Consider the following 14,876-nt stretch of genomic DNA (forward strand, 5'->3'; position numbering starts at 1 on the left):
GGCTTCCCCAGGGATGCCTGTACCCTCTTTCCATGGCCCCGGGTGATCATCTTCTTTCTGCTTCTTATTCCCAGGTACCTCCAGCCTGGGCTCGGCTAGCAGCATCCAGGCAGCTGTTCGGCAGCTGGAGGCTGAGGCTGATGCCATTATACAAATGGTACGTGAGGGTCAAAGGGCGCGGAGACAGCAGCAAGCAGCAACGGTTAGCGTGATGCCTGAGGCCTTTCATTTGTTCATTTTCTTTTTCTTTCTTCATCTGCGTGTTTTTCCCCTTCCTTCACACACCCTTTCCCCACTGCCCCCCACCCCGACCCCAGCTCTATGCTTGTCCATGAGCTTTACGTCCAGATGCTTCTAGGGAGCAAGAGTTAAGTTTGGTTTCTCAGTTCTCCTTCCTTTGGGCTCAGCCTCGCCTACCGTAGCTACCTAATTGAACCCTTCTGGCAGATTCCGTGTTCAGATTCTGAGTTGGGGGGAGGGTGTCACCCAGAACAGCCTCCCTTTGGACCTTTGGCGTCCGAGTCACCAGAAGCCTCTGGCCAGGCCTGAGTCTCTCAGGTCCTGGCACACTTGAGCACACGCCCTGATGCAAGCCTGAGGCCTCAGAGCATCAAAATCACTGGGGGCCCTTCTCAGGAGGGCCACACAGTGGCTTCAATACAAATGGATGCAATCCTCTGCCCCCTCAACCCAGAAAAAAAGAAGACTTTGAAGCCTGTACCCAGGAAGACTTTGTGCCGCAGTGTAGACTAAGCCCTTCCCTAGGAAGAACAAGCCAGGAAGGGCAAAAGTGTTGGGGAGGACTGGGGTGAAGGATGGACTTGCCAGCCCAGCTCTGAGCACCTCCACGGCATTTTTGATGTCTGTTCTGATCAGGTTCTGAGTGTGGGTAGAGGGCCAATGAAGGGTCATTTTCCTCTCTGTTACTTCTGGGAAGAGCCCTTGTTTGAGAAAACAAGGACTGAGACTTTCTGGTGACTAGCCCCGTTTCCCATTTTGTCCAGTCGGATTCCAGTCAGTCTGAGATTGCTTCCCGGAGGGATGAGTCTCCCATGGACGTAGACCAGCCATCGCCTGCTTCTCAAGATACACAGTCCATTGGTCAGTACTCTGCTGTTGTCCCTGGGATTTGGGAAGAACAGCTTGGAACCTATTGGGAGTAGCATCTTCCCAGGCTCCTCTAGCAATGGCAGATTGGGAAGGGGAGAGAGAGAGGATCTGGAAAGGCCTGCAAGTCTGGCTAGAGAAAAGCCTCAGCTCCCAAAGACCTTCTTGCGAAACAACAGTTCAGTTGGCACTCAGCAAAGGTCTTCTGTTATATTCAGGACCTTCAGTGAAGCCCATGTGTTGCCCAATCAGAACATCCTGTCTTGACTATGGCCTTGTTGGAAAAGCCTAGTTCTTGCTGGGCTGAAATTTGGATTTCAGGAGGTGGCAGCTTGGGATGCCAGGGGTCTCTGGCCTTCAAGTGTTTCTCCCCCAACCCAGGCTCTGAAGGCAGCCAACAGAGTGAGAAGGAGAAAGAGGAGAGACCCCCTGATCTACCCCTGCTTAGTGAGCAGCTGAGTCTAGATGAATTGTGGGACATGCTCGGCGAGTGTTTGAAGGAGCTTGAAGAATCCCATGACCAGCATGCAGTACTAGGTGAGTACAAATCAGCCAGCTTCCCTTCTCTCCCCAGCCCCAGGTTTAAGTTTGAGCTGCTCATTTCCTCTTCCCACCCCCCCATCCAGTTCTACAGCCTGCTGTTGAAGCCTTCTTTCTGGTCCATGCCACTGAACGGGAGAGTAAGCCACCTGTTCGAGACACCCGGGAAAGCCAGCTAGCTCACATCAAGGATGAGCCCCCACCGCTCTCCCCTGCTCCCTTGACCCCCGCCACCCCTTCCTCCCTGGACCCCTTCTTCTCCCGAGAGCCATCCTCTATGCACATTTCCTCCAGTCTGCCCCCGGACACACAGAAGTTCCTTCGGTTTGCAGGTATGGGGGAGAGGAGGGCTGTTGTGCCTTGGACAGCCTACAGGCACAGTCAGGAAACCCTAAGGAGTCAGGCAGCCGCATCCATCCCATGTCTCCCAAGTTCAGCCTGTCTTTTCTTAGTTTTGGCAGTTGGGGAAACAAGTGGTAGGAAAGCAACAGGATGGGGGGACAGAAAGAGGACAGCTAACTCTTCTTGCCCACCCCCAGCAAGGGCTTAAGCTAGGAATTGGCCAAAGAGCACATGTGTATCTCCAGCACTAGGGCCTGACATATAGCACATATAGCCCTGTCCTCAGAGCTAGGAGTCATGTTCCAAGCACCTGGCCTTGACACCTACTGTCTCCCCTCCTCAGAGACTCACCGCACTGTGCTAAATCAGATCCTTCGCCAGTCCACCACCCACCTTGCAGATGGGCCCTTCGCTGTGCTGGTGGACTACATCCGTGTGCTGGACTTTGATGTTAAGCGCAAGTATGTGATGTACCCTGGAGCAGGGCACAAGATTTGAAGTTTCCAGTCTGAAAAATGAAGGCTGGAGTTGGGGAGGGAGGGTTGGTTGAGTTACCTTCCAGTTCTCCTATATGTCACATAGCCTAGAATGTCTTGATCTTGAGGTTGGAAGGGACATCAGGAATCTTCCGTTAACCTATCGGATCCCACTGGCTCCCCTGGGCCTGCAGCAGGTAGTTAAAGGCCCTGTTGCCGTCAGTCTCTGTGAGCCTATGGGTCTAGCCCCATGACCATGAGGGAGGGTTCAGCTTGACTGAAGGAAAGATGGCTGATCCAGGGCATACCTGCAGGCCCTCATGCTTCCCCAAATTGCTCCAATAGTGGAACTCTTCACGTAGAATCTTGGACTATATCCTTAAGCCCTCGCCCCCAGCTACTTATTAATGGTTCTGTTGCTCTCAGTCTAGGCTTGCTCTCCATTCTCACCACCACCCCTCCTTCCTATGTTCCCATGTGATAACCAGACTCAGTTTTAGACCTACTCTCTACTCCCCAGATATTTCCGCCAAGAGTTAGAACGTCTTGATGAGGGACTCCGGAAAGAAGATATGGCTGTGCATGTCCGCCGGGACCATGTATTTGAAGATTCTTATCGTGAACTGCATCGAAAATCCCCTGAGGAAATGAAGAATCGATTGTAAGGCACTGGGCAAATAGGGAGGGAAGAGGGGCCCACTAGGGGTCATTTGATAGCTATCCCTCAGCCATTTTTTTAACATGATATTTGGGGAGAACCTGAAGGAAGCAGCTTAGTGCATAGTACTACGTGCACCCACTCCCAGCCAGCACTGCTTCCAAGTATCCCCAAATTTTTTGACTGCTCCCCAGAAGAAGAGGTGATTGGCCTACCTCAGGCTTCCATTTATGGTCTCCTCATTGCCACCAGTACCTCAAATTTTTAACGAGTTTTCTTTTTCTTCTTCAGAGATGATGTAGTTGTAGCCAGTGGCAAGGTTTCAAAGGGCTGTGGCCACCAAAGCAACCTCATTTGTGTTGGGTGTTGAAGCCGCATTTTTACCCTAGATTGTGGATTCCTAGGCCCAAATTTGAACCTTCTGCTTCTTGGTTTTCCCACCTCCCAAATGAGTATATTCGTCTAGATGGTCTTTCAAGGCCCTGTAACTCCAAAAGCCTCTGAGGTGTGGCATCCTAGAGAGTCACTGCCAGTCTCTTAGCTGTTGTGCTTGCAGAGGGATGGACTACCTAGGCATTGTTTCCAGGATTTAGAGCTGGTATGGGGTGAATGGACCCTGGCTTTCATCTCCCTTCTCCCCCACACCAGGTACATAGTATTTGAAGGAGAAGAAGGCCAAGATGCTGGGGGCCTCCTTCGAGAGTGGTACATGATCATCTCCAGAGAGATGTTTAATCCCATGTATGCCTTGTTCCGGACCTCACCTGGTGACAGGGTCACCTACACCATCAACCCCTCCTCCCACTGCAATCCCAACCATCTCAGCTACTTCAAATTTGTTGGGCGAATTGTGGCCAAGGCTGTGTACGACAACCGATTACTGGAATGCTACTTCACCAGGTCTTTCTACAAACACATCCTGGGCAAGTCTGTCCGGTGAGCAAATAGGCCCCCTCCCTTGGTCAGCCTCACAACCAAGTCTGGCCTATTTCCCAGATCCCCGGCTCCTCTGGCCCTTCTTTCATAGTGAGTTGTGCTTGTTTTTAGGTACACAGATATGGAAAGTGAGGACTACCACTTCTACCAAGGCCTGGTCTATTTGCTGGAAAATGATGTTTCCACTCTTGGCTATGATCTCACTTTCAGTACTGAGGTAACTGTGTGGAGAGTTGCACTGGGCTTGTTTTGAGTCATCTGTGAAATCCTTTTTTACAGATGAGGAAACTGAGGCAGATAGGTTTAAATGTGATTTCCTTGGGATCGTATACTCAGTGTCTGAGGCTAGGTTTCAACTCAAGTGGTCCAGTGCGGTGTACACTGTGGCATCACCTTGATGCCTCAAGAGGAACCGTTCTCCAGTTCTCTTATCTCTTTAAGTAAACAAAAACCTGAAAAAGCAAATGGCCTTTTAGCAGGGTGGTGGCATGGCAACACCGGGGCACTGCCAGGGGGGAGGTGGAAAAAGCCCTGTCACCTATTGATCGTGGTCTTAATTCAAAGGTTCAAGAGTTTGGAGTCTGTGAGGTTCGGGATCTGAAACCAAACGGAGCAAACATCCTGGTGACTGAAGAGAATAAGAAGGAATATGTGCACCTTGTGTGCCAGATGAGGATGACAGGTATTTCTTGGGAGACTGGGGGGAAGTTGTGGCATTCTTGGTGTGTGCGATAACTCCTGGACAAGATTGGAAAGAGGGGGTGAATGAAAAGCCTTGACCAAGACAAGCTCTAAAGGCCTTTTCCAAGTTGTACTTGGTGGGGATATCAGAGATGTAGAGACAACGGATTCCCCTCGAAGGGAGGGGGCTGGAGAGGCACTCAGACTAAACCGCAAGGGTGATTGATGTTGGGGCTTTTCCTCCATGCAGGAGCCATCCGAAAACAATTGGCAGCCTTCTTGGAAGGTTTCTATGAGATCATCCCCAAACGCCTCATTTCCATCTTCACTGAGCAAGAGCTGGAGCTGCTCATCTCAGGGCTGCCCACAATAGACATTGACGACCTGAAATCCAACACTGAGTATCACAAGTACCAGTCCAACTCCATCCAGGTGAGTGCCATTGGTTGGTGCACTGATTGGCTCTTTTCAGGCTTGTCCCTTGAGAAGCTTCTCACCAGTAGCACTGATGCTCCCCTGCCTGCCAGCAGCATAACAAGAGAGGGAGCAGGAGGTAGGGCCCCTGAAACCCTGTTAGAATAATCTGCCTTTGAGAGCAGGAGAACCACTCTTTCCTTTGCTTTCCAACAAGATTTTGGGGAACATGAGCATCGCCTCCTTGTCCTTTTTGGTTGACCTGGGTTTTCTTTTCCTGCTCTGACAAGGATGCTAGAGACCACCCAACCTGAAGTTTAATGGCTCCTCTCCAGAAGAGAAGAAAATGGGTGGTCAGTAGCTGAGGGAGTTCCTCTATATGAAATTGTTCTCAGTCACCCAGGCTCACAACCACAGAGTCATCCTGGACATTCATATCCAAACCGCTGATCAGACTTGCCTTATGCATCTTTGTAATATCTCCCCAATATAGCTTTCCTCTTCTCTCCTCTTGACACAGCCCCCAACCTGGAGCCAGGCCCTCATCACCTTACATGTGGATTGTTGCACTAGCTACTGGGGACTGTCCACACCCCTCTGTCCTCAGTTCAGCCACCAAATCCAATTATGCCGCCCCTTACTCGATAACCTCTAACAGCAAGAACCTCCATTCCATCTCTCACGTCCAGGTGTATTCTCTGGCTGATTGTCCCCCAGGCCCAGAATGCTCTGTCTCCTGCCTCATCTCTGCCTCCTGGCAAGACTCATCTTCTATAGGAGGCCTTACCTAGGCCCTCTTCATTCAAGTGTTTTCTCTCTCCTAATTGTTTCCCATATATCCCATGTTCAGCTTGCTGTCTCCCCATTTGGCTGGGTGCTCTTGGAAGGCTCTTGGGAGTATCCTCTGCCTCTGTTGGCATCCCTGTGTGTCTTAGCACAGTGCCTGGCACATAGTTGGCCCCTGAGAAATGCCTATTGACCAAGCTGAGAGTAGAGATGACAATAGGAATCATCGTTTCACCCATGGAGACAGAAGGCAGAGTGCTTGTTGGACGGAGTTGGTGCCAAAGATGCACTTGACTACCATCCCCCACTCTTTGTTGCTCAAATTTGGTGTGCTCTCTCTTTAGATCCAGTGGTTCTGGAGAGCACTGCGCTCTTTTGACCAGGCCGACCGTGCCAAGTTCCTCCAGTTTGTGACAGGCACCTCCAAGGTTCCCCTCCAAGGTTTTGCAGCACTTGAGGGCATGAATGGCATTCAGAAGTTCCAGATCCACCGAGATGACAGATCAACAGACCGGCTGCCTTCAGCCCACACATGGTGAGAATGGTGGCGTGATGGGTGAGGGGAAAGCATCATAGGGTTAACAATCACCAACTCACTCCACTCCCTGTGGTCCCATATTTTTTTTTAGTTTTAATCAGCTGGACCTGCCAGCCTACGAGAGCTATGAGAAGTTGCGCCATATGTTGCTGTTGGCCATCCAGGAGTGCTCCGAGGGCTTTGGGCTGGCTTAGACCCAATGGGCTTGGCGGCCGCTGCCAACGCCAACACCAACACCAACTGCTGCTGCCGCCAACACCCTGTTATTTTTGTCTACTGTCAGACTTGGGGATAGGGAGAGGAAAAAAAAAAAGGCAGGAGGACCCCTTACACACCAGACCCCACCAAAACGTTTTTCAAACCTCAGAAGGAAACTTAAGCAGTAAATCAACCTTTGTCCTCCCCCTTCCCCAGTGTGCTCACCCCATTTGAGGAGTGATGGTGGCCACTTCAGGCCCCGGGGCTCACTCGCTCATGTGGAGAGTTTGCTGTTGAAACTTGAAGCATTTGGATGGGGGAAGAAGCGGAAAAATTATATATATATACACACACATATATATATATATATTTTTGGTTCTGTTTGCATTTCTTAATTCATGCTTGGAATGTGTTGGTGCGCACACGCACATTGAATGAGTCAGCGTGAGGGGATCGGCCTTGACCTCCCTGGCTCCAGGTGAGGGTTACAATAAAGAGCTCTTGGCAAGACCCGTGTCTCCCAGAGCCTGTTTCTTCTGGCCTTCTCCCTACCGCCAGCTTTCTAATCGATCAATCCTGGCTTTTCTCCAGAAAGGGGAGATGGGCTGTGATCTGCCTCGAAGAGCCCACAGGGAGCCTGGGGTTGGGGGAGGGTTCCCCAGAAAAAGTAAGAACTCTTGGGTCAGGATTGGCTCTGCCTTTCCACTTTCTGCTTTGTATTTATTCACTGGATCTGAAAAAAAAGGCAAAGCTGCATAAAATCTTGGAATTCCGCTGATGGTGTTGGGGGGAGGGGGTGCGCCCAGTGGCTCCTTTGTGAAGTCCATCAGAAAGCCCCATGCAGTCCCCCTCCTCTGACCTGAGTAGCAGTACCTACTGATGGGTATTGACTGAATTACTGTTGGGGGGTGGGGGGTGGGGACAAACCAAACACCTCAATAAATCTTTTGTGAGAGTGTGGGAGTGCGTGTGTCTGTGTGTGTCTATCTGTGAGAAGGGATCACCGACACTCCAGCATGGGGTGGGGCAGTGGGCATGATGGGGCAGGACTAGTGATCAGCACACACTGCCTTTCTGTGGCCTGTGGGAGGGAGGGAGGACAGCATTCCCACCCATGCAAGATCCCTGGGCCCCACCCTAGAGCTGGGCCAGAGGGGATGGGGAAGTGGGGAAGAGACACCAAAGAGCAGTGGCCATGGCTGTTTGAGTCCTGGCTAGTAGTGGTGACCTTAATGCAAGGTGATGGGCCTCCTGGGTGGAATAGCCCAAGCACTCGTGCCATGCCTTCTTTCCCTGACCCCTGGTGGGAACCTCTCTCTGTCCCATCCCTGTAGTCCTGGGCCTCTACTGCCACCCCCATCCCACACACACCAGATGTTGGAGGGAGGAGAGTCAAGAAGCTCCTTTAATAAAGCCCTAATTCTTGCTCTTCCCTACCTGCCACCTGCCACTTTTGCTGTGGCCTTATGGGCATCTGCTCAGAGAAAAAAAGACAGGTTAGTGGGCAGTAAGTCTGTTCCCTTATTACAGTCCAGCAAGGGGTATATTCATTACCGCTGTGGGAGAGCCTGCAGAAGTAGCTGTACCAGGGAAAGTATGCCCCCATTTTGAGAGCCCAGGCCACACACACACACACACATTCTCTTGGGCCCAGACTTCTCCCCAGTTGAGATTTACTATCATAATCTAAAGTAGTGAGTGAACCTGTGGCACAGGTGCCAGATGTCACACAGCATTCTGGGTATGTGACCACCTCCCTCCTCTGCCAGAGTTCATTACTAGAAAGGCAGAGGTGCGTGCCCCCTTCTCCACAGGTCCTGACATTTGATATTGCCTGCCCCTCTGCTCGGCAGCCCAATGGGAGTGCTTTCTCAGGGCAGGGGGAATACACCCAGCACTTGGTAGAAGGGAAGGGCATTCACTCAGTGGGGTATGGGGGGGGGGGGGGAGCTGGCTCCTCATCTGTAAAAGATTCATCATTACTGATCTAAAGAGTTCCTCTTGAGAACAGGATGGGCCTCAAATGCCATCCCAGAGTGAGGTGGGTGGATGGGTGAGTGTTGAAACTTGGGAAATGAGGAAGAAAAAACTTTGGAACTAGACACTCCCCTCCGAAAGATCAGCAAGAGAGGTGAGGTGATCAATGTAGATAGATAACCAGGCACACATAGTGACTGTGGGCATCGTGTCCATTCCTTTGCCCAATGTCATGCTGCTGGCCCAGCCTGTCACCTGCAATGAAAATTGGGCCCCTCCAGAGTTCAGCTCTAAGGGCAAGTCACATCGTCCTCACCCTTTGAAGGCCCTGAAGCTGACCAGGTGAGTCAGCCATCATGCTTCTGTTGTCTTGCCAGAGAATCATTTCATTTCGACTTCCTGTTTGGTTGTCAGCTTGGGCAGGTTGTTTCCTCCGAAACATGCCAGACTGGGGTGAGGGCAGGAGAGAGGGAGGGAAGCCAACATAAGCCGGTCTTAAAGTCACTGGATTTGGATCAGCAATCAGGTAGTCAAAACCATGGACTTGGACATGCCTTTTCAATCCCTCTGTGGCCTCACCTCCAACATGGGAAATGAGACCCAGTAATGCCCCTACCAGCTCCCAAGTACAACCAGTGTCATGGTGGCTGAAGCCACTCCAAAGCTCTGGCACCCCTAGTGCTGCTGAGGCCTGGAGAACATAATTATTATTCCCGGGTGGTGATGGTGGTTGCAGGCTACTCCCCTCGAAGCTTATGAAGATTTCTGTCCATGATCCTGAGAAACAGAAACTCCAGCTGAAGCTGGTCTGCGGGTGCCCATTCTTCCTCCAGCTCTGCCTATCCTCAGATGCCCAGGAGTGCCCATTTTGCACCCGAGGGTAGAAGGGCATTTGGGTGGTGAGATCTGAAAGCCTGGGCCCTGCCCTGTCTGCCTCTGGGGGTTTATGAAGACCAACAGATCACTTGCCCCCTCTCTCACACTAGAAAATGGGGGTAGGGGCTGATAACTACCTGTTCACACTTCACCCAAGTCTTAAGACTCAGAAGCCTGACTGTCTTCAATATAATCTGAGACACACACACACACACACACCACAGTCTACTAAATCAACCCAGCCCTCTGAGTTCTAGCTTGGGCATTTTCTTCGCCCTGTTCCATGTCCTCCAGGATCAGGATCTTTCACAAAATGGAGATGACTTCAGCTACTGTGCTATGTAAGATGCTTTCTTTCTCCCCATTGATAGCCAACCTCCAGAATAAGGGAGAGAGTTGGGAAGGTGGGCACAGCATCTCTGACACCAGAACCAAAGCCACTTGGTCTCCATCTCCCGATTCTAGCTGCTACCCCAACTAAGAAACCCAGCTGTATTACCTCCTTCTTACACAGCTCCCACTTTAAAAGCAAGAGCACTTCAGTCTTCAACAACCTGGGGGACACGGGAGGCCTCCAAGGCCTTGACCACCGAGATCAATTCGAGCACCACCCTGTGTGTGGATACCAAGACGATGGAGGAGGGCACTGTCAAGACATATGGCATCACTGGCAGAGAAGGACTAGGAGCTGGGCCTGCTGACTGACTCAGCAGGAAACCCCCTTCCCCCACCCCCAAAGCCAAATTGGGTTTGCGCCAACCCTTCTCACCCACTCCAAACCCCTGCGTTAGCCAAGCCATTCATCCAAACCATCCAGGGCCAGAGAAAAGTCATCGGGCTCGCTCGGATCTTAAGGAATCACGTTTGGCCTTCTTTGTAAGCACTTTCCTTCCCCTTCCTCCTGAGCATTCCTTTGGCCTCTTCCTGAAATGGGCTGACAAGGAGTGTGGGCAGAACCTGAGCTGCCACTGCAACAGGGACAGAGGATGACATCCCCAGGGAAGAAAGTCCCAGCTGGTGTACAGGAACAGGATGATGAGGGATGGCTCTTTTTGGTCTCTGCTGCTGGCTGTAAGCCCCAGGAAACGCAGAACAAAGAGAACAGCAGCCAAGGTCCTCCTCTCTTCTCTCCCTCTTCCTCTCAGTCCATCAAGGTAGAAGAGAACTCGAAATGTATGGGTGGTGTGGAAAGTCTCTAACCCGACCACATTTACAGTCTTCAAAGTAGGACTAGGAGACCCCAGAAAGCAGCAAGGACTGCCATGGCTGGCCCTGAATGGCTGCTGGGTTCTCTCCACCGCCAGCTGGCTGAGGAATTACTTATGTGCCCAAAGAAGTGGGGTGGTGGTACTAGATGGGGCCTTTAGGGGAAGAGGGAATGTGTCTGTCTGGCCAGGCTAGGTAGGTGGCTGCCTGTGTCTTTTGGATTGGGCCACCTGCTGTCCATTGGGCTCTGTTCACATCAGTCCCTTCTTGCAGGCTCTCCAGCCTAGCCACCTGGGGCCTTCTCCATATTTCTCATCCAGGGCACACCAGCTCTCCCCGAGCTCTAGCTGGCTTTCATTCCCAAAAGGCCCTCCCCTCCTTCTCTCTGCCTCCCTTCAAAACTCCCAGGGAAGAAGGAAGGAGGCAGCCACAGAGAGGCCTCTGGGAGGCAGGTCATGCCCAAGGTGGGCTGAATGGACAACGAAACAAGCCTAGCTGCAGAGCTCTGGAACTCCAGGCATTCCGGCAACCTAGAACTAAGGATCCCTGGGATTCTTAGTGGGCGAGTAATACAATGTAGAAGAGCTGGGCCTGGAGTCAGGAAGACCCCAGTTCCCAATCCAAGCCTTGGATAGATACTTCCTAGCTGGGTGACCCTGGGCAAGTCACTGAAAGCCTCTGCTTCAGTTTCCTCAAGTGCAAAATAGGGCAAATGAACAGCATGTGTTCACTGTTGTGAAGGTTCAATGAGATTCTGAAAATGAAAAACCTTAGCTAGGCTGAGGCCACTCCAATAATTAGTCTCATGTGACAGTTAACGAAACTGAGGCAAACGGGTTCAGTGACTTGCCCATTGTCAGGCGGCTAGGAGGTGTCTGAGACCACATTTGAACTCAGGCCGCCTGGGCCCAGCACTATGGAGAAGCGTCGGCTAGCCTGTCCAAGTACGTGAGCAGGCAGTTTTCCGTAGAGAAGAGCGCTAAAAACCCTCCAGAGGAAAATGAAAACAACTCCATGGGGAGGGTCACCTGCAATAAGGTACAGCCAAGTGGGGGAGGGTCCATGGCAGCTAGCGTCAACCCTAGAGACTCATGGACGGCTCGGGAGAGGGCGCCAGCCGCCGCAGAATGGCCAAAGGAGCCGTGCGGTAAGAAATGAGGGAGACTATAGGGAGGCTAAGGAAGTCTCAGTTCCCAAGAGTGACGTCACCGCCTGCTTCCGGCTCGGGTCTGGTCGGGTCCGCCCGGATATCTCTGCACCTGCCAGGAGTGCTTTTCCTAAACTACCTCATTATACAGGGCGGGGAGGGAGCGAACCAATCGGGAGCCCGAAGGGCGTGGTCCACCTGAAGCCTCGCGGGATTGGCTGGTCGACGGGGGGGGGGGGGGCAGCGCCCATTCGAAGGGGGGGAGCAAACTGGACAAATTCAGGTGATGGAGGCGCGGTGGGGCGGGGCGACCGGGGGCGAAGCGCGCCCAATCAGCGACTTTCCTTTGCGTTCTCCTCCATTCCACAAGTCACTTGTTGGGCCATGGCCCCGCGTCATGCCCGGACCAATCAGCGACGTCTTCTGTAAGCCCTTCCCCCCACCCCCGTTGGCCTTCGCCACTTCCTAGGGCGGGGCGCGTGCGCCGTGGCCTTTCCCCTCTTAGCTCTTCCTTTGCTCCACCCCGTTTGGGGTCTAGACCAATTAGCGGCGAGCGCTCAGCCCCTCCCCCGTACGTTGGCTCCCTGGCTCCGGTGGTGTGCGAAAGGCTTGCGACGGCTGACCTATGGCGGCGACTACACGCGGTATCCGGAGCCTGCAGGTGCCCGGTGGCATGGGGTGGGCAAGGGAGGGCGCCTCCTCAGTTAAAGACCTCCAAGGCCTGATCTGTTTGGGGACCTTTGGTTTATGACCCCACGCCCGCGCCGGCGTTTCCAACTGGTGACCTTGCTTAGTCTCAGTTTCCCTCTCTGTAAACCGGGTGTTCTGCAGTTCCCTGTAATGGAAATCTTCCTGGCCCCGGTGACTGAATGGAGCCGCTCCTAACCCTTCCCAGCCAGGGATGGGACAACGGGTCCCCCACCCCATCCCCTGCAGTTGATGAAACCACCAGGACCAGCCTCCTCCCAGAGTGAGCTAGGGATTTGGCCAAGGTCATAAAGATACCAGTTGATCAGGCCCTCACCAACTTCTTCTTGCAGGGCATGGTTGGCATCGTGACCGGTGGTGCCTCAGGCCTGGGCTTAGCCACCGTCAAGAGACTGGTTCAGCAAGGGGCCCGGGCTGTCATTGTGGATTTGCCCCACTCATCTGGTGAGGCGATGGCAAGGGAGCTGGGGGCTCCTTGCACCTTTGCCCCCACGGATGTAAGTTTGTGTCTGCGCCCTGAATCAGGGCCCCCTTTTCAAAAAGGGCCCAGCCTCTCTAGAGAACCAAGGCAGAGCCATCTTCCCTGGGCCTCTGGGCCCACACTCCAGCATCCTTCCTCCTCCCCCTCCCCAGGTTATTCTGCCAAGGCCCAGGTGGTAGGGAGAGTTTGTCAGGGAGGGGTGGGGTGAGGCTACAGAGCCCCAGGAATCTGGAAGGCCTGCTCCACCGGGGGCAGTTAGCCCATTCCTCCCTTCTCTTTTCTTCCTGTCCAGGTCACCTCAGAAACCCAAGTACAGGCCGCTCTGGCCTTGGCCATGGAGAAATTTGGCCGAGTGGACATTGCTGTCAATTGTGCAGGCGTGGCAGTAGCCTGCAAGACATTCAACTTCAAGAAGGGTGAAGCCCACTCCCTGGAGGCCTTCCAGAAGGTGATCCAAGTGAGTACTCTGAGCCCTTCCTGTGGGATCCCAACTCTCCACCCCAGAGCTCTAACCTGCCAGACCTGAGAGAGTTCCGAAGCCAAATCCAGCCAATCCAAAGAAAGCGCAACCCCTGCTACTTGGCAGATTCTTAAGGCAGGCTTCAAACTGGGGGCCTGCCCACTCCCAAAATACCTCACACTGAATTCTTGTCAACCCTTCCAGGTAAATCTCATCGGCACCTTCAATGTGATCCGCCTGGCCTCTGGGGAGATGGGGAAGAATGTCCCAGATGAGGGAGGTCACCGGGGCATCATCATCAACACAGCCAGTGTGGCTGCCTTCGAGGGTCAGGTACGCTAGCTAGGCTCCCCTCCAGCATGATGATCCTGGGGAACCAGGTGTTCCTGGTCACAGCCTACTCACTTTCACACTTTGTTCCCAGGTTGGCCAGATTGCATATTCAGCATCTAAGGGGGCCATCGTGGGAATGACCCTGCCTGCAGCCCGGGACCTGGCCCCCATGGGGATCCGTGTGGTCACCATTGCTCCGGGTAGGGTTGGTTGGGTTCCAGTTTGGGTTCCAGTTTCTCACCAAGTTGCCCTTGTTCCTCCCCTGCCATTGGTCCCAGGATAAACTGGCTTTCAACTTGTCTCAGAGACTTGAGAACTGCAGTATACCCTAAAGAGGCCATCATGTGGTCCACCCCCTCCCACCCCCACCCCCTTGTTTGTTAGAGGAGGAAACAGAATCAGAGCTGGCTGGACCTCCAACCTGGGTCATGTGATTTCTAAATCCTCCCAAGTTCAAATCCAGTCTCAGACACATAAGCTGGGTGACCCTGGGGAAGCCACTAAACCTCAACCTGTTTTCTCAGCTATAAAATGAGGGTACCACCCACCTCCTTCCCAGGGTTGTCATGAGGCTTAAATGAGACCATGTTTATCAAGTGCCTAGCATGGTGCTAACCACACTACAAGCATTATACGGATATCATCCATTGTTATTTTCTAGGCCTATTTGAGACCCCCCTCCTGTTGGGACTCCCTGAAAAGGTACGCTCCTTCCTTGCCCGTCAAGTGCCTTTCCCCAGCCGCCTGGGAGATCCAGCAGAATATGCCCACCTCGTGCAGGCCGTGGTGGAAAACCCATTGATCAATGGAGAGGTGATCCGTCTAGATGGAGGTATCCGCATGCAACCCTGATACTGGAGGCTTTGGATGCCCACCCTGGCCTCCCTCTGGCAGCAGGGGCACCATTCCCTCTCTCAGCCTTTTGGTTCCTTAACTTACCTCTAGTGCCTAATAAAGAGGATTTCTATAGGGCACCAGCGCCTCTGGGCTCTGTGGGACAGTGATGGGGCCG

General features: G+C 52.9%; 2 protein-coding genes across 40 annotated transcripts in view; both read left to right on the forward strand.

Moving 5' to 3' along the window:
- Positions 1–7,639, forward strand: part of HUWE1 (HECT, UBA and WWE domain containing E3 ubiquitin protein ligase 1) — a 109,831-nt gene extending 102,192 nt beyond the window's left edge. For 37 of the 39 annotated variants that reach the window (XM_007505989.3, XM_056809012.1, XM_056809015.1 and 34 more), the window contains 12 exons: positions 75–202; positions 1,005–1,101; positions 1,489–1,644; positions 1,734–1,979; positions 2,333–2,450; positions 2,986–3,126; positions 3,772–4,059; positions 4,171–4,276; positions 4,624–4,741; positions 4,991–5,172; positions 6,285–6,475; positions 6,570–7,639. In XM_007505989.3, coding sequence (XP_007506051.1) covers positions 75–202; positions 1,005–1,101; positions 1,489–1,644; positions 1,734–1,979; positions 2,333–2,450; positions 2,986–3,126; positions 3,772–4,059; positions 4,171–4,276; positions 4,624–4,741; positions 4,991–5,172; positions 6,285–6,475; positions 6,570–6,672 — 1,874 coding nt within the window. In that variant the 3' untranslated portion in view covers positions 6,673–7,639. The remainder of the gene's footprint in view (positions 1–74; positions 203–1,004; positions 1,102–1,488; positions 1,645–1,733; positions 1,980–2,332; positions 2,451–2,985; positions 3,127–3,771; positions 4,060–4,170; positions 4,277–4,623; positions 4,742–4,990; positions 5,173–6,284; positions 6,476–6,569) is intronic. The other 2 variants (XM_007505995.3, XM_056809031.1) reach the window with 1 other exon arrangement.
- Positions 7,640–12,203: 4,564 nt separating this feature from the next.
- HSD17B10 (hydroxysteroid 17-beta dehydrogenase 10) lies at positions 12,204–14,838 on the forward strand. The gene is made up of 6 exons (XM_001372400.4): positions 12,204–12,543; positions 12,923–13,087; positions 13,364–13,528; positions 13,736–13,864; positions 13,956–14,064; positions 14,526–14,838. Exons 1-6 carry the CDS (start codon positions 12,508–12,510, stop codon positions 14,714–14,716), a joined length of 795 nt encoding a protein of 264 aa, XP_001372437.1. The 5' UTR covers positions 12,204–12,507; the 3' UTR covers positions 14,717–14,838.
- Positions 14,839–14,876: the final 38 nt, after the last annotated feature.

The sequence above is a fragment of the Monodelphis domestica genome, chromosome X (assembly GCF_027887165.1).
Source record: "Monodelphis domestica isolate mMonDom1 chromosome X, mMonDom1.pri, whole genome shotgun sequence".
NCBI lineage: Eukaryota > Metazoa > Chordata > Mammalia > Didelphimorphia > Didelphidae > Monodelphis > Monodelphis domestica.

Excerpts from the sequence above, each read along its gene's own strand:
- HSD17B10 (XM_001372400.4), top strand. The coding sequence starts at position 12,508 with ATGGCGGCGACTACACGCGGTATCCGGAGCCTGCAG. Across the intron at positions 12,544-12,922 it reads GCGGTATCCGGAGCCTGCAG|GGCATGGTTGGCATCGTGAC; the intron begins GTGCCCGGTGGC and ends TTCTTCTTGCAG. Across the intron at positions 13,865-13,955 it reads TGGCTGCCTTCGAGGGTCAG|GTTGGCCAGATTGCATATTC; the intron begins GTACGCTAGCTA and ends CTTTGTTCCCAG.